The sequence below is a fragment of the Nicotiana tomentosiformis genome, chromosome 2 (genome assembly GCF_000390325.3).
Source record: "Nicotiana tomentosiformis chromosome 2, ASM39032v3, whole genome shotgun sequence".
Lineage (NCBI taxonomy): Eukaryota > Viridiplantae > Streptophyta > Magnoliopsida > Solanales > Solanaceae > Nicotiana > Nicotiana tomentosiformis.
Window position 1 is genome coordinate 74,434,598 of NC_090813.1, and position 24,204 is coordinate 74,458,801.

General features: G+C 38.7%; 1 protein-coding gene across 1 annotated transcript; it reads left to right on the forward strand.

Moving 5' to 3' along the window:
• The first annotated feature begins 14,566 nt into the window (after nucleotides 1-14,566).
• LOC104099860 (DNA-directed RNA polymerase II subunit RPB2) lies at nucleotides 14,567-22,528 on the forward strand. Its single transcript, XM_009606985.4, has 19 exons — nucleotides 14,567-15,025; nucleotides 16,480-16,701; nucleotides 16,800-17,090; nucleotides 17,194-17,391; nucleotides 17,566-17,630; nucleotides 17,717-17,803; nucleotides 17,929-18,049; nucleotides 18,139-18,183; nucleotides 18,270-18,407; nucleotides 18,493-18,565; nucleotides 18,829-18,905; nucleotides 19,068-19,175; nucleotides 19,302-19,418; nucleotides 19,814-19,969; nucleotides 20,085-20,189; nucleotides 20,273-20,398; nucleotides 20,482-20,559; nucleotides 20,646-21,848; nucleotides 22,000-22,528. The coding sequence occupies exons 1-19, from the start codon at nucleotides 14,780-14,782 to the stop codon at nucleotides 22,117-22,119; spliced, it is 3,576 nt and encodes a 1,191-aa protein (XP_009605280.1). The 5' UTR covers nucleotides 14,567-14,779; the 3' UTR covers nucleotides 22,120-22,528.
• The last annotated feature ends 1,676 nt before the right edge of the window (nucleotides 22,529-24,204 follow it).

Sequence of the window (24,204 nt, forward strand, 5' to 3'; positions counted from 1 at the left end):
GAGGAATTCCTGGAAAGAAATTCCACTTGGGGACATGACTGCACCCGGATCCCAAGTCTGAGTTTGGATCCCAACGTACCTCCGGTAAGGCAGAAGAAATGCCTTATTGCCGAGGCCATGAATAAATTCGTCAAAGAATAGGTAACTCGCTTGCTTAAAATCGGTTCGGTCCGAGAGGTAAGATATCCGGACTGACCAGCCAATGTAGTAGTTCCTAAGGAGAACAATAAATTTTGCATGTGTGGAGACTATAAAGACCTTAATAAGGCGTGCCCGAAAGACTCGTTCCCACTGCCAAATATCGATCAAATGATTGATGCCACATCGAGGCACGAGTTGATGAATTTCCTCGATGCTTATTCCGGGTACAACCAAATCAAGATGAACCCGGAAGATCAGGAAAAAACTTCGTTTATAACGAATTTTGGTACATATTGTTATAATGTAATGCATTTCGGGTTGAAAAATGCCGGAATCACTTATCAACGGCTCGTAAATAAGATGTTTGAAAAGCAAATAGGAAAGATTATGGAAGTTTATATATATGATATGCTCATTAAATCTTTGAATGAAGGTGATCATCTTAAGCATTTGCAAGAAACATTCGATATCGTGAGGAAGCATAACATGAAACTTAATCCTGAGAAGTGCGTGTTTGGGGTCAATTCTGGTAAGTTTCTGGGATTTCTGGTCTCACAAAGGGGAATTGAGGTAAACCCCGACAAAATCAAGGCCATATAGGATATACCGGATCAATTGTCGAACATAAAGGAAGTCCAAAGTCTTACAGGAAGATTAGCATATATGAGCAGGTTCATTTCTAGGTCATCGAAAAATGTCATCGCTTCTTCACACTGCTCAAAAAGAAAAATAATTTCGAATGGACACCGGAGTACCAGCAGGCTCTGAGGGATCTGAAGAAGTACTTATCGAGCCATCCATTGCTCTCAAAACCAAAAGAAGGTAAAATATTGTTAGTCTACCTCACGGTTTCATAAGTTGTGGTAAGTGCGGTTTTAGTCTAGGAGGACGAAGGTACGCAATTTTTCATTTATTATGTTAGCAAAATTTTAACGGGAGCACAAACTCACTACCCACATTTGAAAAAACTGGCCTTAGATCTCGTAGTCACCGCTTGGAAGCTGAGGCCCTACTTCCAATGCCACCCGATAGCTGTGGTGACTACTTTCTCTTTGCGGAATATCCTCTGTATACTCGAGCCCTTGAGAAGATTGGCCAAAAGAGCCGTCGAAATAAGTGAGTTCGACATAGAATATAAATCAAGGACTGCAATTAAGTCACAAGTCTTGGCTGACTTCGTGGTCGATTTCAATCCGGGACTACTGCCTCTGGCAACCAAGGAGGAAGTAATGGTATCAGAATTGATATCGGGGGTTTGGACCTTATTTATGGACGGATCTTCCAACATAAAGGGGTCTGGACTCGGAATAGTCTTAATCACGCCTTCGAGGAAAACCTTAAGGCAAGCCATTAGAACGATCCATTTAACTAACAATGAAGCAGAGTATGAAGCTTTGATTGCAAGGCTCAAATTGGCCTGGTGACTTGATTCCGAGGTTATTAAAATCAAATGTGACTCACAGCTGGTGGTAAATCAGGTCTACGGGATCTTTGATACCAAAGAAGAACGTATGCAACAATACATTGTAAAGGTCCAGGCTCTTTTGCCATGATTCCGGGAGTGGTCAATTACTCATATCCCGAGGGAGGATAACGCAGAAGCGGGTGCATTAGCAAACTTAGGATCATCGAAGAAAATAAAGGAATCAAAATCTGGGATGGTAGTGCAACTAATGAACTCAGTCCTGGATACGGATGGTTATTATGAGGTAAATTCGATTAATCTAGTTTGGGACTGGAGAAATGAAATAATCAACTATTTCGAGCATGGGAAATTGCCCAATTGTATAGAAAATCCTTCCAAGCCCCGATGTCCCGGTGCTTAGGAGCGTCGAAAGCTAACTATGTCATGAGAGAAGTCCACGAAGGGATATGCGCCAATCACTCGGGCACAGATTCTTTGGTGTTGAAGTTGGTATGGGCAGGATATTATTGGCCTCGCATGGAACAAGATGCCAAAGACTTCGTATGAAAATGTGATAAGTGTCAAGGCTACGCACCACTAGTACACCAACCGACATAACCCTTACATTCGGTTCTGTCCCCATGGCCATTCATGAAATGGGGGATGGACACCGTTAGATCACTGCCATCGGCTCCCGGAAAGGTAAGATTTCTTTTAATTTTGACTGACTATTTTTCTAAATGGGTGGAGGCAGGTCCTTATTAGAAGATCAGAGAACGCGAAGTAGTCGATATCCTGTGGGAAAATATAATTTGCAAGTTCGGAATACCAAAAGAGATAACATGCAACAATAGGCCGTAGTTTGTCGGTGCAAAGGTTACAAAATTCCTCGAATATTTGAAGATAAAGAGGATCACATCTTCTTCTTATCATCCAAGCGCAAATGGTCAGGCGGAGTCAACAAACAAAGTGATTATTCAAAACCTCAAGAAAAGGTTGGAAGCTGCAAAAGGCAAATGGTCCGAAGAATTGCTCGGAGTTCTATGGGCCTACCGAACAACCGCTAAATAAAGTACATGAGAGACTCCTTTTTCCCTTTGTGTACGATGTTGAAGCCCTAATCCCGGTGGAAGTAGGTGAACCCACTTTGAAATATTTTCTGGCAGATAAAGAATCGAACAACAAAGCGATGTTAATCAACTTAGAATTGCTCGAGGAACGCAGGGACTTGGCGCATGTAAGAATGGTAGCTCAAAAGAAGATAATTGAGCGATATTATAATCGAAGAGACAACTTCCGTTATTTCAAAGTATGAGACTTAGTTCTTAGAAAAGTAACACAAAATACCCGGGAGCTCAACGCGGACAAGCTAGGTCCAACATGGGAAGGTCCCTATTGGATTTCATCTATCACTGGGAAAGGTTCATACGAGTTGGAAAACCAGAATGGAGATAAGTTGCATAGCAACTGGAACGTGGCACACCTCAAAAGATATTATTGCTGATGAACATTATTCAAACGGAAAGTATGTGCTGCACTCTTTTTCCCTTCATTCAATTTTTGTCCCAATTGGGTTTTTTCTGGCAAGGTTTTTAATGAGCCAGCAACAGAAAGCATACTACGAAGACATCAGCAATAAGACCTTTGATAGCAAGGCAAACAAGCAAGCTTACACTCGGGGACGGTTAGATAATCTTTGGTTCGATAGCAAATTCTCACTGGAAAGTTAAGTTTGCTACCGAACAAAGGTTACCCAACCATTCACGAGCACAAACCACTAGAGGGTTGTTAGATATTCCTTCGCTCGATAGCATAAATTCATGAGGGGAAGTAAAGTTGTGTTACCAAGTTGAGGATTATCTAACAATTCATTAGTGGAATCTTCGAAGATACAAAACTTCCAGTGTTCCAATTCGCACTTTTCGCATTCGAATACTGGGGGGAATGATATAAGGATACGACAACAATGACTGCCACGTCAACCAAGAAATGAAAATCTGGAAACAAAATGCATCATCAGGACCAGGGACTGCGCAGCCAGCCCCGTAGAAATAAGTTGTACAAGATAGCCACAAGTAATGGCATTTTCTTTTCAGTATTGCAAATGCTTATGTATTTTTTGAAAATAGAAGAAATAAAATGAAATACTTTTGTTTTTATCTTGTTTCTTGTCTGAACGATGAATAAACTTTGTCATTTGAAAGTTAAACAAGTACTTCAAATGTTAGTGTCGTAATGAACATGAGACGTCCTCTTTATGAGCACCGTAAACATAAGAGGGCTCTCGCTTATAAAAACCCTCATGCTAAAGGGTTAGTTCCGGGAGAATCTATGCCCGGAATCAAAAATGCCTTCGGGGAAAAATACACCCGAAGCCACATATGAAAAGGACGCAAAACGTAAACTTGCGCAAATACTTATAAAAACACTCACGTATAAGGGATAATGCTCGGAACCAAAGTGCTTCGAGGAAAACACATTCGAGACTACACATAGTAAAGCACAAATAAGAAAACATATGCAAAATTCTTGAGCAAATGCAAAGATTAAAGACTTGCATGGATATTCAAATAAAAGTAAAACTCAAACGATACTTGAGCAAATATATGTCTTTATTTACAAGAACGTGCCAAAACAGTAAAAGTTCAAAATGGGAAAAAGAAAAGAAAAGCTAATTTGCAGTGCCTCCAGAACCAGGAAGAAGAGAAGTGTTCGCATTTATGGAAGAAGTAGGTGGGTCCACCGATGGCTCGACGTTTTTCCTAGTTTGGTCTTCAGTATCGTCACCTTTCGATCCCTCTTCAATTCCCGAAAACACAAAACTAGAACCGGAAGAACCAGGAGCATCAGACTGCGCCGGGAGTCGATTTTTAGCAGCTAACTCAAGCTCTCGGACCTTAGCAATTTCGGCATCAAAGTCGATGATACCAGCTTTGGACTCCTCCAAGGTTTTTCTCCTCATGTTGTACGTGGCATAAGTTTTTTCAACAACGAGGAAAGTCGCTCGACGCTTAAGTTCTTCTTTGAGTTGGGTAACCTCGACAGAAAGGTTTTTCCGGGCGGACCTAGCAGATTTGAGGCTGATGTCAATGTCGTGGACAGTTGAACTAAAGAGCATATTATGCTCGATAGTTTCTTGTACTTCTCTTCTAGATGTGCGTGTTTTCCCCCACAACAGCAAGCTCTTCGATTTTGGAGTTCAAGGCTGCTTCTAAGTTAGTTACTTTTTCGGTAGTAGTAGCCTCGCGCTCGGTTGCAGCAAGAACGACGTCCTAGACTTCAGCCCATTTGGCCTTAGCTTCATCGAATCTAACCCTCAGCGGGCCAATTTCTTGGCTAAGGGTTACCACTTCTTGATCGCTTTGTTGCAAATGAGCCTCCAAAATAACGGACCCAGTAGCTTTGGTTTCCAGTCCTGATAGGCGGAGAACAGTTTGGTCTCGTTCCACCAAAAGCTGATTTCGTCCAGAAGTAAGTTCTTCCTTCTCACGAACCAACCTCTAAGGGACCTCAGAAGCAAGAAAGTTGGCCTACAAAGTAAGAAGAATTGTCACTTAGAATACATTCATACAAAAGTAGAAGAGGTAATGAAGGAAGAAAAGAACATACCGTTGCGTCGTTATGCATGGCATTGTTTAATAAGCACTCTCACGAGAGTGCCTGAATCTTTTTTCCAGCCTTTTTCTGAAGCCAAAGGCTTCGGATAATTAGCAAGCTCCACCGGCTGGGGCAGCATAATTTTGCCACAAATTCCCATGAACTGGGGATTGTGGAAGAGGAACACCTTCTTTATGGTCAAATGCGGCTGATGGAGGTGATGTAGCAATTGTTGGTGGAAGAGTGGATGAAGATGGAAGTGATGTAGCAGTTGCTGGTGAAGGTGGAGATGAAGCTGATGGAGTTGAAGAGTGAGAAGCATCTGCATCAAATGTAGTGCTGGTTGTTGGATGCTCGCCAACCAAAGACGGCAAGGACCCGGTACTCAATCCCGCACCACCGGTTACATCAATTGGGGCCCAAAAATGGGAGTTGGCATTTTCTACCAAATCAGAGTCTCCCCAAAGTGTCGAGACTTCGTCTTCAGTTAGTGTAACTATCTCAACAGGTCGAGCATCCTGTTGAGATGATGAGGATTGTCGCCTTCTATGTACATAAGCTCCCTTATCACTAGCTTTTTCATCATCATCAATCATCACGGTGTTTATGACCTGCCCGGAAGGAGGATCGGTCGTCATCGCCACCGGAGATGACTTGGAGGTGTCAGTCTTTTCCCTCTTATTCTTTTCCCCGGCCGCGGAGGAACGTCTTTTCTTTGTTTGCTTATCCTCCGGGCGAGGACTCTGTAAAGAAGTGTTTGCGCCCGAAACAGGCCCGGAGATACATGTTCGAGTAAGTGCCTCCTAAAGCAGCCTCGCTGCATCAGCGGTATCAGCCAAAACGTTCTCCTCGGGGACAACAACAGAGCCCGCAGGTAGATCTAGTTTCGTGAACAAGTCAGATGGGTTCAACCAAGTTCTCCATATATAAAAAAAAAATGGAAGCAAGGTAAATTAAAATTACCATAATTTTTGGCCTTCCACCCGTATTTAAGGGCCAGTTCTTTACACAAACGAGTTTTGGGCGTCGTGACGTCCAAGATCTTCTGAACCCACCGGTTCAAACCTTCCACCACCGGTAGGATCCATCGAGTTGCTGAAACATGCGAAGGGTAAAGAGTTGATATAGCCATAAAAGAATCTAGTAAAAAGAAATACTAAACAAAGAGCTTACGAGTGCAGTTCCAAGCAACCGGAAAGGATGAAGCAGTTGTCCGAATGATGTCGCTGGTGGCGACTGCAATGAACCGTTCCATCCACCCACGGTCGATGTCATCATCCATGCTAGACAGCAAAGCATGGTGGCCATGCTTGCAGAGGTTTATCATTCCCCTGTGGAAGATTTTGAGAGAATATAGATTCATCATATGAGCTAAGGTTAGCTCCTCTCCAGTTTCCTGGCACAAGTGCCGAAGACATGCGACCGTCTTCTACACTGAAGGACTTACCTGTGCCAAACACACTTGGTAACGAAGGCAAAACTCCGCAATCATGGAATCAAGCTCTCCACTCAAAGAAAACTCACCCAAAGTAAAGGGATACGTGTAAAAGTATGTAAAGCCTTCCTTGGGAAGGGTCACTCGCTCCGATAGATCAGGAGCAATGATATCCAACTCATGGCAGCGACAGTCTTCCTTCACAGCAGGATTACTGGAAGGACGAATAGAAGAAAGGTACTTACTAACAACCCATGTACGAGGGTTAGCAGTAGGGGATTTCTCTTCAAGGTCCTTTGTGGTACTGAGTTTTCTTGGGATGATGGAACTTATCGTTGGAGGAGCAGAGTCCTCGGCTTTGTTCTTGTTCTTTGAAGAACCAACACGCTTGGAGGAAGAAGCCATTGAATAAGAAGAAGTAAAAGGTTTTGTGTTTGAAGAGAATTAGAGAAATGATGGAAAACAAAGATGCAAATCGGAAGCTCGAGAAATTATGAAGCGCAAAGAAAAAGAATGATGCATATAATTAAAATTTTGACGGCTAGACTCATGGCCATGATTACCTTGATTATCGGCAAAAGTTGTGCTGAATCATGGGATGACGCGTGTTCAGGGCATTAAATGCGAAAAGACGTGCGTCTAATCAACTGCCAGAAGCCTTCTGAGGAAATTATAGTAATTCCCGCCAAAGAGTGTTTCTACCAACTTTTCGGTAATACAAAATTATGTCACCGGAAAGCAGGGGAGCTATCCCTATATGGTGAAATATGATATGACACGTGGTCGTCTAAAGAAAAGATACGTGGAGCCCAAGACGGGATGGCCGAAAACCGAACGCAGTCATTCCACTTGTCACCGGAAGGGATAATGTTCATAAGGGTGTATTAAATGCTCTGCGCCCGGTAGCATTTAATAGGGAATATTCTGCAGCATTAAGAGCTACAGTCCGTTACGGAGAATTTGGCATTTATGTTCACCGTTACATCTTCATCAATGACCCTCGTAATTGGCATTAAAGGATGGCACGATCCTAGGTCCTCCTTCCCTAGACATAACTATAAATAGTGTGCTTAGTTATTATTGTAAGGGAGACGAATTTTCTGGCTAAACTTATACTACTTTCTATACAAAGTTTAATACAATCTCACTTTTTTATTTTTTGATCTTATCATTGTTGTGCCCGAAAACCCTGTTCCCGGAAATGTCATCTAATTCTAAAATGAGATGCTATAACTATACCAAGACACATTGATCAAGCATACTGTATTATGCAAATATAATTCTAAAATGATCGAGTCAAGCATGCTTTTCAAAGATAAATCAAGTACGTACTCATATCCATAGACCTTCCATTTACTCAACAGTTAGTTTTTTCTCAGTTCATCTTCTCCTCTATTAATTTAAGTTTTCTTGATGAATAATATTATATTAAGTTTTAAGTTTATATACATCACAATTGATGATCTCCCGAATATTTCGATAGAACATATTAATGAGGAATTTTTTTTGTTGAGAAAAAATATCAGATATTCATTAAATAAGTCTCTATCGTGAACGATAATGTATAATAATTTATTTGGGATAAAATGCTTTTAACTCCATTTTGCAGTTGTTCAGGTAAAAAAAAGTTAGGCGAAAAAAAAAGAGTAAAAGACACAACTCTTTGCTTATTGAATAATACTATTATATAATTTTTATGATTGATGTTATGAACTAATAAATTTGTATTGATTTATGAAGGGATCATTTATTTATCACCAATAATACTGAATATTAAGAAAAAAATTATAATATAGGGATAATGAATATTTAAACGTCTATGTTTTTTATTTTGGATTACGTAGAATAAGTGAGTGACAAGAAATGAATGAAATGGTTAATAAGCACTATCTGAGTCTTGTTTAATTATTTGTAAAAGACAGAGATACTTAAACTCAAATTCAGAAAATACTTATTCAAACTCTTAATTAGAAAATTGTGTCAATGGTAGTTTTTTCTGCTCCTTAGTATTTATATGAAAATATATCAATATATCAAAAGTGTCTTGATTGTTCTTTAATCAGTACTTAGCACGTAAGTGTGAAAGTGATGTCATTTTCAATAAATTTATTGGTGAATCCTAGACCGAGAGTACTTGTTGAAACAAGATAAAGCACAAACCCCATATTTAAGGCGACTTCATTTCATAAATTTTATATTCATATTAATTCTAAAGTAGGGCGGCTCAATAAATATGGAGGCCTAAAGCAAAATTTCAATGAGAGGCCTTTTTTATATAAAAGAAAAAATTTATATATAATTTCATTTAAATTCTGTATTTCTAGTTTTTCATATGCAAAGTTATTAATAATTTTATCTAATCCATTTAATTTCTCTTGAGATATACACGGTGTGAGACTGTATTAAGGTTTTAACCTTTATTGAGTTACGAATTAATAATCGAATCCTTTCTCAATTTATGGTCTAGAGAGTAATCCTACTTTTTTACTATGAAAATTAGTAATTTCTCATTTAAAACACTAAATATTATTCTAAAAATAAATTAATATATAAACTGTTAGAAAAATTTGGGGCCCCAAAAATTATGAGGCCCAAAGCAGGTGCTTTAGCAGCCTTACCCTTGGACCGGCACTGTTCTAAAGGTTCAAGCATAATTAGCTACCTTTAGTTTAGTTACATATTGTACATCCAATAATGTTCATTGTTGATTTTTGAGTCAATAATGTCTGATTTTTGAGTCAATATATTATTATTATTATTATTATTATTGTTATTATTATTATTATTATTATTATTATTATTATTATTATTATAAGAATGGGAAGGTTGTTATATGTAAAATAATATATAAGTATTATCTAGTAATATTAGATAACTTTTAATGAGAAAGTAAAATAAAAGAAGTTGGTTTGAAAGGTTGTGTTCCTTCAAATTTATTCAATTGTTGGAAGGGTTAAAAAAGAATCACTGATGATCCTAAATTTTCAAAATGCACGACGTGTTTCTTAGCCAGAAGCACTAGGAAAATTATGAGTTCAATCAAAGTGAAATATAAATTTGAGTCATTAACCTTTAACTATTGTCGGGCAAACAATCATGTACTATAATTATCTATGTTAAATAATTAAATTTATAGGATTTGTTTATACAATTAATATTTATATTCTGCGTATATCAACACATAGTATTGCTTGAAGAAGCAAAATCGACAAACTGTTATGACATTGAACAATATTATGCGAACTATGCTCACAGATTATGGCCAAGAAAGTAAAGTAAATATAACAACAACAACAACAAACTCGGTAGTATTCCACAAGTGGGGTCTGGGGAGGGTAAGATATACGCAGTCTTATCCCTACCCCTAGAAGGGCAGAGAGACTGTTTCCGATAGACCCTCGGCTAGAGAACGACTGAAAAAGAAAATATAATTTCAACAAATAGGAATAACAGTAAGATGAAATAAGATTAAATCCAAGAATGCAGTCAAACTCTAGGTAGTTATAGCCATCTATGGATAAAAGATATCATACTTAACACTAATGCTAGCGAATTGAGTAAGACAAAGAGAAACGCCCGACTACCCACGAACCTTCTACCCTAAACTTTGACCTCCACACCCTCCTGTCTAGGGCCATGTCCTCGGCCAGCTCCAGCTGCGCCATGTCCCACCTAATAACCTCTTCCCAAGATTTCTTAGGCCTACCTCTACCCCTCTTGCTACCCACCGAGGCTAACCGCTCGCACCTTCTAACTGGGGCTTCTATACTTCTCTTAACATGCCCGAACCATCTCAACCTCGCCTTCCTCGTCTTATCCTCCAAAGGGGCCACTCCTATCACGACCCAGAATCCGCTAAAGGTCGTGATGACGCCTAACACCGCCGTCAGGCAAGCCAACAGTGATTTATCAATTTAATTACTCATTTTAGTAATTTGAAATCATGATTTTCCTTAGTTGACGAGATAAAATAGGATTTACAGAGTAAATAAAAATATTTACACAATTACAACAACGAACAACCCGTAGAAAGACCCAAAAATCCGGTATCATATATGCATGAACATTTTCTAAGGAATATAGTAATAATACAACATTTGTCCCGAATTTAGTAAGACAAAATAAAATAAATAGTACAATGGGGACTCGATGGACTGCGATGCGTAGCCTGAAATGCAGCTCACCTAAAGTCTCCTCAACAGGTGTGCCTACGCGCCAAAGTGATCATCCATGAACCTGTCAGATCTTGCACATTTAGTGCAGAAGTGTAGCATGAGTACGTAAATCAAACGTGTACCCAGTAAGTATCTAGCCTAACCCCGGAGAAGTAGTGACGGGGGGTCGACATCGATACTTACTAAAGGTCCGATAAAATAATATAGTAAAACATGAGCAGATATGAAGCATACGATAATGATGGGGTAAATTTGTAAGATACATAACCTTCCGATTACTCTTTTAAAGCATGAATTTCTAAACCTCATATTCTACCTTAACAACTGAGAAAAATGTCAAGTGTCATTATCATAAAATAAGAAATACAATAAAATGCCAGGCATTAGTGGAAAGATTAGCTCGTAAATATTCGTGCTACTAGCGATATAACGCACGATACTGTTGAGGTCGTTCGGCCCGATCCAGAATAATGTGTACACTGCCGAGGGACGTGCAGCACGATCCATAAATGCATCTATATACTGCTGAGACATTCGGCCCGCTCCACAAGAAAATGAAGGAAGTTACCGAATTACGAAGCACGTATTTACAATACAGCACATGAGCACAAAATGAATTTAATCTTTACCATTTCTTAAATAATTCCCTCACAACTCAAAGTGTTAAGGCTAAGCCTCGTGTACATATATTTACTTCAAAATCAATTTCAATTATAACTTCAATTAATTAAGCGAGTAGAATGGGTTCAAATAATTCAAATATAAAATGATAAGATCCTAAGTCTACCCGGACATAACATGTTGTAGCTAGGTACAGACTCATAAATGATAAGATCCTAAGTCGATCCAAAACTATTCAACAAAAGTGCAAACTCATCAAAATATACTCTAATATCCATGATTAATCATTTTATACAAATTTCCAACTCCGCTCGAAAAGTCGATAGAATAAAACCCTCGGGTCCACGCGCCCGGATTTCGATTTTTTTTTTGAAGATAAACCTCACCCACACACCACGAACTCAACTATATAATTTATTCCTAATTCCATGTCCAATTTCGTGGTCAAATTTTAGAAATACCAAATTTATAGGTTTTCTACCAAAATCCCAAATTTTTATTAATTTCTATATTTAAATCCATATATACACCTTGTATTTAACTCACAATATGCGTGAATTACTTATCTTGACATATGTGATGAAAATCTTCCCTTGAAGCCCTCCAAAATCGCCCCAACCAAGTGAAAATGAGAGAAAATGGGCCAAATCCCGCTTTTTAAAAGAACCTTCTGCCTAGACGACCTCTCGTATCTGCGGAAAAACAGTCGTTCCTGCGGAAACTTCCTCGCTTCTGCGGAAGACCACTATCAGCAAACCATCGCACCTGTGGAAATTCTTCCGCTTCTGCGCAACCACAGGTGCGACACACCCTAATGCATCTGCGCAAATTCCCGCACCTGCGGCCCTGACCTCGCTTTTGCGCACACGCAGGTGCGCTACCCGCCTCCGCTTCTGTGACTTCATGCCCAGGCTTCCCAAAACGCTTCTGCGGACCTCACCTCATATCTGCGACCAAACATCCGTAGAAGCAGTCATGCCATATGCTGCCCAGCTTCAGCATCTACTAAGTCTAAAATAAATCCGTTAACCATCTGGAATCCACCCTAGGCCCTCGGGACCTTAACCAAATATACCAATACGTCCTAAAATACATTACAAACTTAGTCGAGCTTTCAAATCACACCAAACAACGCTAAAATTATGAATCGCACCCCAATTCAAGCTTAATGAACTTTAGAACTTCAAACTTCTACATTCGACACCGAAACCTATAAAATCAAGCCCGATTGACCCCATATTTTGCACACAAGTCATAATTAACATTACGGACCTATTCCAACTTCCGAAATCATAATCCGACCCCGATATCAAAAGGTCCACTCCCGGTCAAACTTCTCAACAATCGTCCAAATTTTCAACTTTCGCTAATTGACGTTGAAATGCTCTCGGGTGATCCGATATTCAACCCGAACATACGCCCAAGTCCGAAATCATCATACGAACCTATTAGAACCTTCAAATCCCGATTCCGAAGTTGTTTACTCAAAAGTCAAACCTTAGCCAATTTTCTCAACTTAAAGCTTCCGAAATTAAAATTTTATTTCCAAAGCAACTCCGAACTTCCTGAAATTCAATTCCGACCACACGTACAAGTCATAATACCTGAAGTGAAGCTACTAAAAGCCTCAAACCGCTGAACGACGCGCTAGAGCTCAAAACGATCGGTTAGATCATTACAACTCACACTTTTTCCCGAATAACTTCATTCCTAATCTTATCCAACCGGTATGCCCATACATCCTCCTCAACACACCCATCTCAACTAATTTAAGTTTTTGGGTATGAGAGTTCTTGACCGACCAACATTCTACTCCATACAACATAGTCAGTCTAACTACAGCCTTGCAGAACTTACCTTTAAGTCTCAACGGCACATTCTTATCATACAAGACACCGTAAGCAAGCCTCCACTTCATCCATCCTACTCCGATACGAAGCGTGGCATCTTCATCAATCTCCCTGTTACCTTGTATTATAGATCCAAGATACTTGAAACTACCTCTCTTGGGATGACTTGTGTATCAAGCCTCACCTCTATATCCCTTTCCTGGGTACTGTTGCTGAATTTGCACTCCAAGTATTCCGTCCTGGTCCTCCTCAACTTGAAACCCTTAGACTCTAGGGTCTGCCTCCAAACCTCCAGCCTCTCATTAACACTACCTCGCGTCTTGTTAATTAAAACTATGTCATCATCAAATAACATACACCATGGCACCTCACCTTGAATGTGTCTCGTCAATGCGTTAATCGCTAAGAAAAATAGGAATGGACTAAGAGTTGATCCCTGGTGCAACCCCATCATAACTGAAAAATGTTCCGAGTCTCCTCCCGCTGCCCTTACCCGAGTCTTAGCTTCATCATACATGTCCTTAATCACCATAATGTAGGCTACTGGGACCCCTTTAGCCTCCAAGCATCGCTATAGCACCTCTCTCGGGACTTTGTCATGTGCTTTCTCTAGGTCAATGAACACCATGTGGAAGTCCTTTTTCATCTCCCTATACCGTTCCACCAATCCCCTCACAATGTGAAATTTGTGAATGGCTTCCATAGTCGAATGCCCTGGCATGAAACCGAAATGGTTCCATGATTAAATCTAGGAGATAGCTACCGAAACAAGCTAAGCAAAAAATACAGGAGAATTTCTAAAACAAGAAGCATTGCAAAGGGAGCAATTGACATTATTACAATGAAATTATGATAGAAAAGCGTACGAAAGCATTTAATTAATTGGTTTGGATAATTTTTCCTCATCTTAAGGAAGTATTAGGTGTTTTATTACATGTTTGTATCTAATAAAATAAAATAAAATAATAAAAAAAAAACTCAAGTATCTAACTAAATGTTGATTGTGATATTCCTAGATTCAGATAATATCGAATAATCTTTATCTCGACAAAAAAGTTATCCTACAATAATTTAATATTGATCATTCATAATTTATACTTTATTCATTCATGTATATACTTATTTACTTAAATTTTTATTTAAATAATATTAATATTATTTTATAAAATTTGGTACTACGTGATTCAGTATACACATGTAGCGCACGCACCTTAAAAAAAAAAAAAAAAGAAAAAAAAAGTAGTAGTAAATAAATAAAAAGAGCGCCTCCCTTATGACGGTTTTGACCTATTTCTCCTCCAAAGGACCAAAAGTAAATAGTATAAAACCCAATTATTCCGCTCCTTCTTCATTCTCTTGCCTTTGCCCCGTTTCCCTCTTCTCCTCTCTTCCCCCTTTGGACTCATCCAAGTAAACCACTATCTGAACCAAATATAACTACTAACAACACTGAAAAAACAAAAATCAGGGCGCCAATTATCTTGGGCGTTTGAATCAATCTATTTGAACTGTTAAAAAAAAAAAAGAAACTCAAATTTAATTTTGTTGAATCAATATGGATACGGAAGAAGAATATGAGCAACAATACAATAATGATGATGATGAAGAGGAAATAACCCAAGAGGATGCTTGGGCTGTCATCAGTGCTTACTTTGAAGAAAAGGGGCTTGTCCGACAGCAACTGGATTCATTTGATGAGTTTATTCAGAACACTATGCAAGAAATTGTGGATGAATCTGCTGATATTGAGATCCGACCCGAATCCCAGCATAACCCCGGTCACCAATCTGACTTTGCTGAGGTCCGTTGGAACTTCGAATTAATTCTTCTTTGAAATTTGGACTTCAATTTGGCATTAGGGTTTTATTTAGGGTTTGCTTGGAGGAATAAGTACCTTGTGAACTAACTGAGCCCTAAATTGAAAAAAAAACATGAATTATGAGAGTATTGCAACTACTGCTATTTTAATGGATTATTATGAGAGTGTTGGTTCAGCTCAATCAGGCATTGGGGTTCGTAGGGGATTGATGTAACAAGTTGCAACTAGAACAGCACTTACTTTTGCAGGAAGTTTAAAGTCAGTCTTTATCAGGGTTGACCGTGGATATTAAATTTGAACTACTTGTGATTTTGTGTTAGTGAGGGCTAGTTGTAGCAAAGTGCAGTTTAACTTAATATTGAATTTGGAGCGTTTATGCTGTTGTTACTTGCATTGGGTAGTTTTATTTGAGACTGGGAGGGAGGCATGGTCACACATTGATGGTATTGGTAGGTGGGAATATCTTAATTATTGAGTTAATGTAGGGCACAGTTCCTTTGGATATGCTAGAAATCTTTACTTGGTCTCATTTATATGAGGTAATTTAGATTTGCACTAAGTTGGCACAGTGGAGGTGAATTTAATGACAACTGTTCGAGTTTCAAGTTGAGTTATGTGCTGGTTTGAGGGCAATGCAGCTCAGTGCTGTTGCATCATATTGAAATTGGGTGGTCGTTTTCTTTCCTCCATTCGGGATGTGGGGCGGGGTGGCAAGAAGTAAGGTTATACTGAAAACTTGAGGTTTAAAGGAAAATGTTTATAGCATCTTGTTCAATTTTCTGTGTGGTCAAAAATTGAAGGACAGCTAAATACTGTTAAGTTTTATGGTTATCAGTGTCCCAGGAGAAAGGACCATATTCAGGAGCTTTATGGTTATCACTGTCCCTGAATGAAGAATCATGTTCAGGAACTTTACGCATTCAAATTTTAATTGATTAATGAGAGTTAGCTGTTTTTCTGTATGACACTTGCTTGGTTTTAGAGAATCTGAGAGTAGCTATAACTTCTTGAAGTTATTCGGTTGTTGTTGGGCTTTGGGTTTTTAACATAAAATGTGTAGTTAGTGTACTTCATCAAAATAAAAAAAGAAAGTGTAGTTAGTGTTGGCATTTGGCAGGAGAAGTCATGTTAAACATTGTTTATGTTTGTGCTTTTTGCTGAAATCCATTGGAACGTTGCATAAGTAGCGAAAAGTTGACGCGCAAATTGCCCGAGATGGAATATCTGTTATGTATGTTTTAGGGGGATAAATAATCCATTTTACCCATGTTAATTCTATTCTACAAGCACTTCGTAGGGATGTTCCGAAATGCGATGTATCCTCTGTTAGTAAGCAAATAAGTATGTCCAATCATGCATAAAATTTTTCTATCTTCTATGCCAAAGGTTTTATACAAAGTCTAAAGTTTGACCTTATTCATCATTGTTTTGTGCAGACAATATACAAAATCAACTTTGGTCAGATTTATTTGAGTAAGCCAATGATGACAGAGTCAGATGGCGAAACTGCTACCTTGTTTCCAAAGGCTGCAAGGTTGAGGAATCTGACATACTCTGCACCACTGTATGTGGATGTTACAAAGAGAGTCATCAAGAAAGGGCATGATGGTGAAGAAGTTACTGAAACTCAGGACTTCACAAAAGTCTTCATTGGAAAGGTGAATATACTGTAGCCTTGGAGCATATTTGGTAAGTATGATAAGAGGTTTGTTATAATTGTTATTGATGATCAAACTTGTTTCATCTTCACTTACAGGTTCCTATAATGCTTCGGTCAAGTTACTGCACATTATATCAAAATTCAGAGAAAGATCTAACAGAGCTTGGAGAATGTCCATTAGATCAAGGTGGGTACTTCATTATCAATGGAAGTGAAAAGGTCCTAATTGCTCAGGAGAAGATGAGCACCAATCATGTGTATGTATTTAAGAAGAGGCAACCCAACAAGTATGCGTTCGTTGCGGAAGTCAGGTCAATGGCAGAATCTCAAAACCGCCCGCCGAGTACTATGTTTGTGCGGATGCTCTCAAGAACTAGCGCGAAAGGGGTAATGTCCACTGCCTGAGACGAGCAATTTCATTCTTCTTTAATTGTTGTTTGTTTCAATTCATGAAACTTATAATTGTTCTCCATTGCTTTTTATACTGCAGGGTTCCTCGGGCCAATACATTCGGGCGACACTTCCATATATCCGGACAGAGATTCCTATCATTATCGTGTTTCGAGCTCTAGGTTTTGTGGCTGATAAGGATATATTGGAACATATTTGTTATGATTTCAATGATACTCAAATGATGGAGTTGTTGCGTCCGTCTTTGGAAGAAGCTTTTGTTATACAAAACCAACAGGTACTTTTTGGTTCTTGTGGTTTTTTTTAATTAACCTCCCAAGCTCTTTCTTTTCTTTGATGATGTTGCTAAAATAGGAAGCTTATTTGACAAAGTGCTATCTCGATTCAGTGTATTGTTGTTCGCTGCTGCTATCGTCTTTGAGTTCATTCTTTAATTATGTGATTCTGTTAGGTTGCTCTTGACTACATCGGGAAGAGAGGGGCTACAGTTGGTGTTACAAGGGAAAAGAGGATAAAGTAAGTGTATTGAAGTTGCCTAAACATATTGTTCCTGTGACCTTTTGAAGCATGTGAATAAATGCTCTCAAATCAATGTTTTGCAGGTATGCCAAAGAGATTCTTCAGAAAGAAATGCTTCCTCATGTTGGGATTGGAGAGTATTGTGAAACAAAGAAAGCTTATTATTTTGGGTAGGGCATCCTCTTTTTGTTTTGAAGAAATGATGCGTTAGTTCCTTTTACTACCCCCCCCCCCCCCCCCCCCAATTTTAGTTAGTGGTGGATGTGTCTCAGGATTTTGAAACTACTCATCTCAGGTATATCATCCACCGGCTTCTGTTGTGTGCACTTGGCCGAAGGGCTGAGGATGATAGGGATCACTATGGAAATAAGAGACTGGATCTTGCTGGTCCTTTGCTTGGTGGCCTGTTTCGAATGGTAGGTTTGTTCTTATATTAGCATTTGTTTTACACTGTTGTACACATCATTTCTGATCTTTGTTTCTTGGGTTCCGGCTGTCAATGCAGCTTTTTAGAAAGTTGACAAGGGATGTTAGAGCCTATGTTCAGAAGGTAAATGCACAGACCTTCTCTTTGTGGCGTCATTGGCTGAATATTTTGTTTGTGCCAACTCTTCTTATTGTTTATGTGTCCTTCAGTGTGTTGACAATGGAAAAGATGTAAACCTACAATTTGCAATCAAAGCTAAAACCATTACCAGTGGGCTGAAATACTCTCTTGCTACTGGAAACTGGGGGCAAGCTAATGCAGCGGGTACAAGAGCTGGTGTTTCACAGGTCAGCTAGCTATTTAATCAGTTGACGACAGGATTGATTAATCTTCTTCCTCGGATTAATAATACTGTTTGTCGATATGTTCCAGGTGTTGAATCGTCTGACTTATGCTTCTACTTTGTCTCACTTGCGAAGGTTGAACTCCCCTATAGGACGAGAAGGTGATTGATTTTTCTTCTATATCGCCATTTTGTTTATGATATATGTGATTCTACTTTTTGATAGTATTTTGATGTAGTTCGTTTCCCACATAATCAATCATCTGCCCTAATCTCAAACTAGTTGGGGTTGGCTAAATCACGTCCCTGTTAATCTTTCAGAGAACACCAAAGCAAATGTCAAACTAGTTGGTAGTTGGTTATTACTAGTTCTGTTTCCTTTTTTTTTCCTTTGTTATTTAGGTTTTGCTGTTTTTGTTTACCAGGGAAACTGGCCAAACCAAGGCAATTGCATAATTCACAATGGGGAATGATGTGTCCTGCAGAAACACCAGAAGGTCAAGTAAGTGACTGCTCTCCTGTGGAGCTTCTGCTATACCAGGATGTGGCTGGATCAGCCCCTCCCTTTCTCCCATCCCTCTAATAAAACCCATAGAATGCAAACAGGAATGAGATTCTTCGGAGACTGATTCATCACTTCATGTTCTACTTGTCATCTGATTAGGCATGTGGGCTGGTGAAGAATCTAGCCTTAATGGTTTATATAACAGTTGGTTCAGCGGCATATCCAATTCTGGAGTTTTTGGAAGAGTGGGGTACTGAGAACTTTGAGGTGAGTAAATCTCAGTGTGTCGGGATGTTTGTGGGTCTGCTTAATTATTCTGTATTTTCTTTACTCTATTAAGTGTGATGATGATATGGTCTTCCTTGGCTCACCATTGCTTTTCTGTAAATCTAGGAAATTTCTCCTGCCGTTATTCCACAGGCTACAAAGATCTTTGTCAATGGTACCTGGGTGGGAATTCATCGCGATCCTGACATGTTGGTGAGAACACTCAGACGACTTAGGAGAAGGGTAAGAAACAAACTACACTAACTTTGAGTGGATGATATTACTTGTACCGTCTGAAGCATATATTGGAGGATGGTAAAAGCCATATAATTACATAGTAATCTGGAAAAACAGCTATGTGATGTCAGTTCTATATATCTTTGATTTGTTATATATTACAGCCATGCTCTTATCCAACCATTGTAAACATATGGATGTTGAGTTGGAAGTACAGTACTGCACCTTTATTCTGGCTTACAAACTGATATTGTCTAGTGGTTTCTACTAAGTTCTCTGGTCTCAACCTTTAGGCACCCTCTTAAACACTCTTGGCCTCCTATATATTATCACTTGAAACGGGAGCTTCTGCATTTACTTTGGTTATTTTGCATAAGTGCCTTTATTTCTGTTTTATGCAGGTTGATGTCAATACTGAGGTCGGGGTAGTTCGTGATATCCGTTTGAAAGAACTTCGAATTTATACCGACTATGGGAGGTGCAGTCGTCCATTATTTATTGTGGAAAAGCAAAGGCTGCTGATCAAGAAGAAGGATATTCAAACATTGCAACAACGGGTATGCTAACCCCCCCCCCCCCCCCCCCCAATCGCTTTGGTCAAACTCATGGTTGCTTGGAAGTTTGAACTTCCCTTTGCTTCAGTTACTTACATATTCAGTATTCTTTTTTCAGGAATCACCTGAAGAGGGTGGCTGGCATGATCTGGTGGCTAAGGGATACATCGAGTACATTGACACTGAAGAAGAAGAAACAACGATGATTAGCATGACTATAAATGTGAGTGGTCAGCAGAGGTCTTGCTATTTTAACCCTTTCTGATTTATACTGAGATGCTGAAATGCTGATGTTAATGTTTCTAGGATCTTGTGCAAGCACGCCTTAATCCTGAGGAAGCTTATTCTGATACCTATACCCATTGTGAGATTCACCCGTCACTAATATTGGGTGTCTGTGCATCAATTATTCCGTTTCCTGATCATAATCAGGTGAGTTATGTTTTGGTTGTGATTTCTCTTGTCAAGTTGTTTCTGATCTACTAATCTTCTGTGTTTATTTGTTTTCTTATCAGTCTCCCCGTAATACTTATCAGTCAGCTATGGGTAAGCAAGCCATGGGGATTTATGTTACCAACTACCAATTTCGGATGGTAGGGAGCCTACTTATTTCTCTCCATAACATTTGAGAGGCTTTTGTTTTCAATCCGTCAAGGTGACAATTTTTTTCTTCTGGCAGGACACATTGGCCTATGTGCTTTATTATCCTCAGAAGCCTCTTGTCACAACACGGGCCATGGAACACTTGCATTTCAGGCAACTGCCTGCGGGCATCAATGCAATTGTTGCCATTTCCTGCTACTCTGGATACAATCAGGAGGATTCTGTCATTATGAATCAGTCATCGATTGATCGTGGATTTTTCCGATCGCTATTTTTCCGCTCATACAGGGATGAGGAAAAGAAGATGGGGACATTGGTCAAGGAGGACTTTGGACGTCCTGATAGAGCTTCTACTATGGGTATGCGGCATGGTTCTTATGATAAGTTGGATGATGATGGTCTTGCCCCTCCGGGAACTAGAGTTTCTGGTGAGGATGTAATCATTGGGAAGACAACTCCCATTTCTCAAGATGATGCACAAGGGCAAGCCTCTCGCTATACAAGGAAAGATCACAGTACCAGTCTCCGCCATAGTGAAACTGGAATGGTAGATCAGGTTCTATTAACAACAAATGCTGACGGGCTCAGATTTGTTAAAGTAAGGGTTAGATCAGTCCGCATTCCTCAAATTGGGGACAAGTTTAGCAGTAGGCATGGTCAGAAGGGAACAGTTGGCATGACGTATACACAAGAAGATATGCCATGGACTGTGGAAGGCATTACTCCTGATATCATTGTGAATCCTCATGCTATTCCTTCTCGAATGACTATCGGTCAGCTGATTGAGTGTATTATGGGAAAGGTTGCCGCACACATGGGAAAAGAAGGTGATGCCACTCCCTTTACAGATGTTACTGTGGATAACATCAGCAAAGCTTTGCATAAATGTGGATACCAGATGCGTGGTTTTGAGACCATGTACAATGGTCACACTGGGCGGCGGCTTAGTGCAATGATATTCCTTGGTCCCACGTACTACCAGAGACTGAAGCACATGGTTGATGACAAGATTCATTCTAGAGGCAGAGGCCCTGTGCAAATCCTCACAAGGCAGCCTGCGGAAGGTCGGTCACGTGATGGTGGTCTTCGTTTCGGGGAAATGGAGCGAGATTGTATGATTGCTCACGGTGCTGCTCATTTTCTCAAAGAGCGGTTATTTGACCAAAGTGATGCATATAGAGTTCATGTTTGTGAGCGGTGTGGGCTGATTGCTATTGCAAACCTCAAGAAGAATTCTTTCGAATGCAGAGGCTGCAAGAACAAGACTGATATTGTCCAGGTAAATATTTTCTTTCCGTGCCTGCTTTTGCACCCTATACAATCACATACATGTTTCTGGTGGATGTTCATTATAGTTTACACGTCACATGTAAAATAGTAGTAAGTCTTTTCTTTGGTCTTAAAACTCAAGATTGGCTCTGTTGGTGCAGGTCCACATTCCATATGCATGCAAGTTGCTTTTCCAGGAGCTAATGGCTATGGCTATAGCTCCAAGAATGCTTACAAAGGATGTCAAACAAGCCAAAGATCAAAAGAAAAAAGGAGCTTGATTAATTTGGCCATACGGAGAAAAAATTGCCTGCTAGAAAAGTCCCCCCTGTTTTATAGATTTAAAATCCTACTTTATGAGCAGTCAGTTTTGCATCCACAATATGAGGATCAACTTCTTATGTGTTTTAGAATGTTTGTAGATTAACATGTCATCGTATATCTAATGAGAACAAGAGACACTTATGGACCTCAGTACAGAGATTACAAAGTTATGGTTTGGGAGTAATTCTCGCATGTAAAGTAGAACACTTATGTCTGAGGTTTCTATTCGGAAAATTCTTTTCTTTTTGTTATTTTCTTATTTTTCCTGTAAGAGGTTCTTCATTAGACCTGTGTCATATTTGATGAGTTGAAGCTTTTAACAGTGACTTCATCTTACAAAGAAATGACTACAATTCTTTTGCTTTTGATCCTTTTAGCTTATTTTAGTTGAACAACATTTTTTTGGTCTTTCTGGAGAAATGTGATATGAGATCTGAGGGTCTTGCTCAACATAGTAGAGTATCTTGAAATTCCTCCTTGCAGTGCTGCGGAATATAGTTTGAAGCCTCAAGCCCATAAACAGAAGCTCAAAACACCATTCTCTCTCTCTCTCAATAGTTTGCCTTTATTAAATTGTATTTAGAAGAAATGAAAATTATCTATTAGAGCATTAAGGATAGGACGTAAGAATTTTGAACTCGCTACTGTTGAGACTTCATTCAATTTATCCTTTTTTGTGCTGACACGGTGACACCAATATAGTTATAGGACCTGACCCTAAAAAATATTGGGATACTAAGCTAGCGTTTCGCCATAAATTTTCAAAAAATCTGTTTGGACATAATTTTTCTAAACTTATTTTATTTTTTTTATTTTTGAAAAACATAAAATGTGACTTATACCCATAAGTTCTAAAAACTATCAAAAGTACATAATAATACCAAACAAACGAATTTGCTAATATTGATGTCATTCATTATCATTCTCACAACTATAGTCGTGAACATAGATAAGTTTGGCACAAAATTATTATTTTTATAATGAAATACATAATACATTATCCTAAAATCATAACTTGATATTTTAATATCAACTGTTAATAACACAATTACTAGCCAGTTGCTACTATAATCCGTTAAATTGCAATAATATTACAAGATCTATCAGTCCAAAAGAAAATGGTAGTAATTAGGTAGTGGATTAGTTGGGTCATAATAGATGGTGGACTTTTTTTTATAAAATATAAAAAAATTGGGTAATTTTTGAAATTGTTAAAAAATTTAACAATAATATTCTGGGCCAAAAACAAGTCTAGAGTTAGTTTTGGGATTTGAAAATTTTGTTTTCAAAATCTGCCAAACATGGATAAAATCTATAAACAAACATGTTTTGCCAAAATTTTTTTGGGAGAAACTTGGCAAAATTTATGACCAAACGGGGGCTAAATATCTAGTAAGTAGCATTTAACTAGGATCTAATTCAATAAAAGAAATTCATACTGATATTCTAATTTCTCCGATTACTTAAAAAAAAAACTGATTTGTAATGGCAAATTACAGTGTTATGATTTCAAATCTGGTAGCCCGATTATGTGAAGGGGAAAATCTCACTTTTTAGAACAGATATATAAATCAACCTCCTAGAGCTCCACTTTTTTTTTGTTTATGCCAAATTTATTATTCCTAGAAAAGATGTTACTATTTTTTTTTTAAATAGTACATGACTTGTACAAAAATAAATGTGCGCCTAGTTGGAGAAGAAGTACATGAAGGAAGAACACAATTATTTAAATACTTTTTTTGGGTGAAAAAAAATACCTTGTGACAGTCTTTATTTCAAAACACTCGCAAAATGTCAAAAAAATCACAAATATTTTAAATAATTTATTTTTCAAAACGTTTTCCTAACAGCTTGTTTGGATGGTAAATGGTTGTTACCCATTTTATCGTATTATGATTGTATTGTATTGTATTGTTGAATCCATTGTTCCGGAACAATGAAAAGCCTCATTTTTTGAAACAATCGATTTGGTGTGGTGGGATTGTTTGCTATTTTTCTTTTCAATTATGCCATAACGTATTATTTTATAATTCTATTTTGCC

Coding starts and splice junctions, on each gene's coding strand:
- LOC104099860 (XM_009606985.4), top strand. CDS start 14,780: ATGGATACGGAAGAAGAATATGAGCAACAATACAATAATGATGATGAT. Junction 18,050..18,138: donor TTGGTGGCCTGTTTCGAATG/GTAGGTTTGTTC, acceptor CTGTCAATGCAG/CTTTTTAGAAAGTTGACAAG. Junction 18,408..18,492: donor CAAGAGCTGGTGTTTCACAG/GTCAGCTAGCTA, acceptor GATATGTTCCAG/GTGTTGAATCGTCTGACTTA.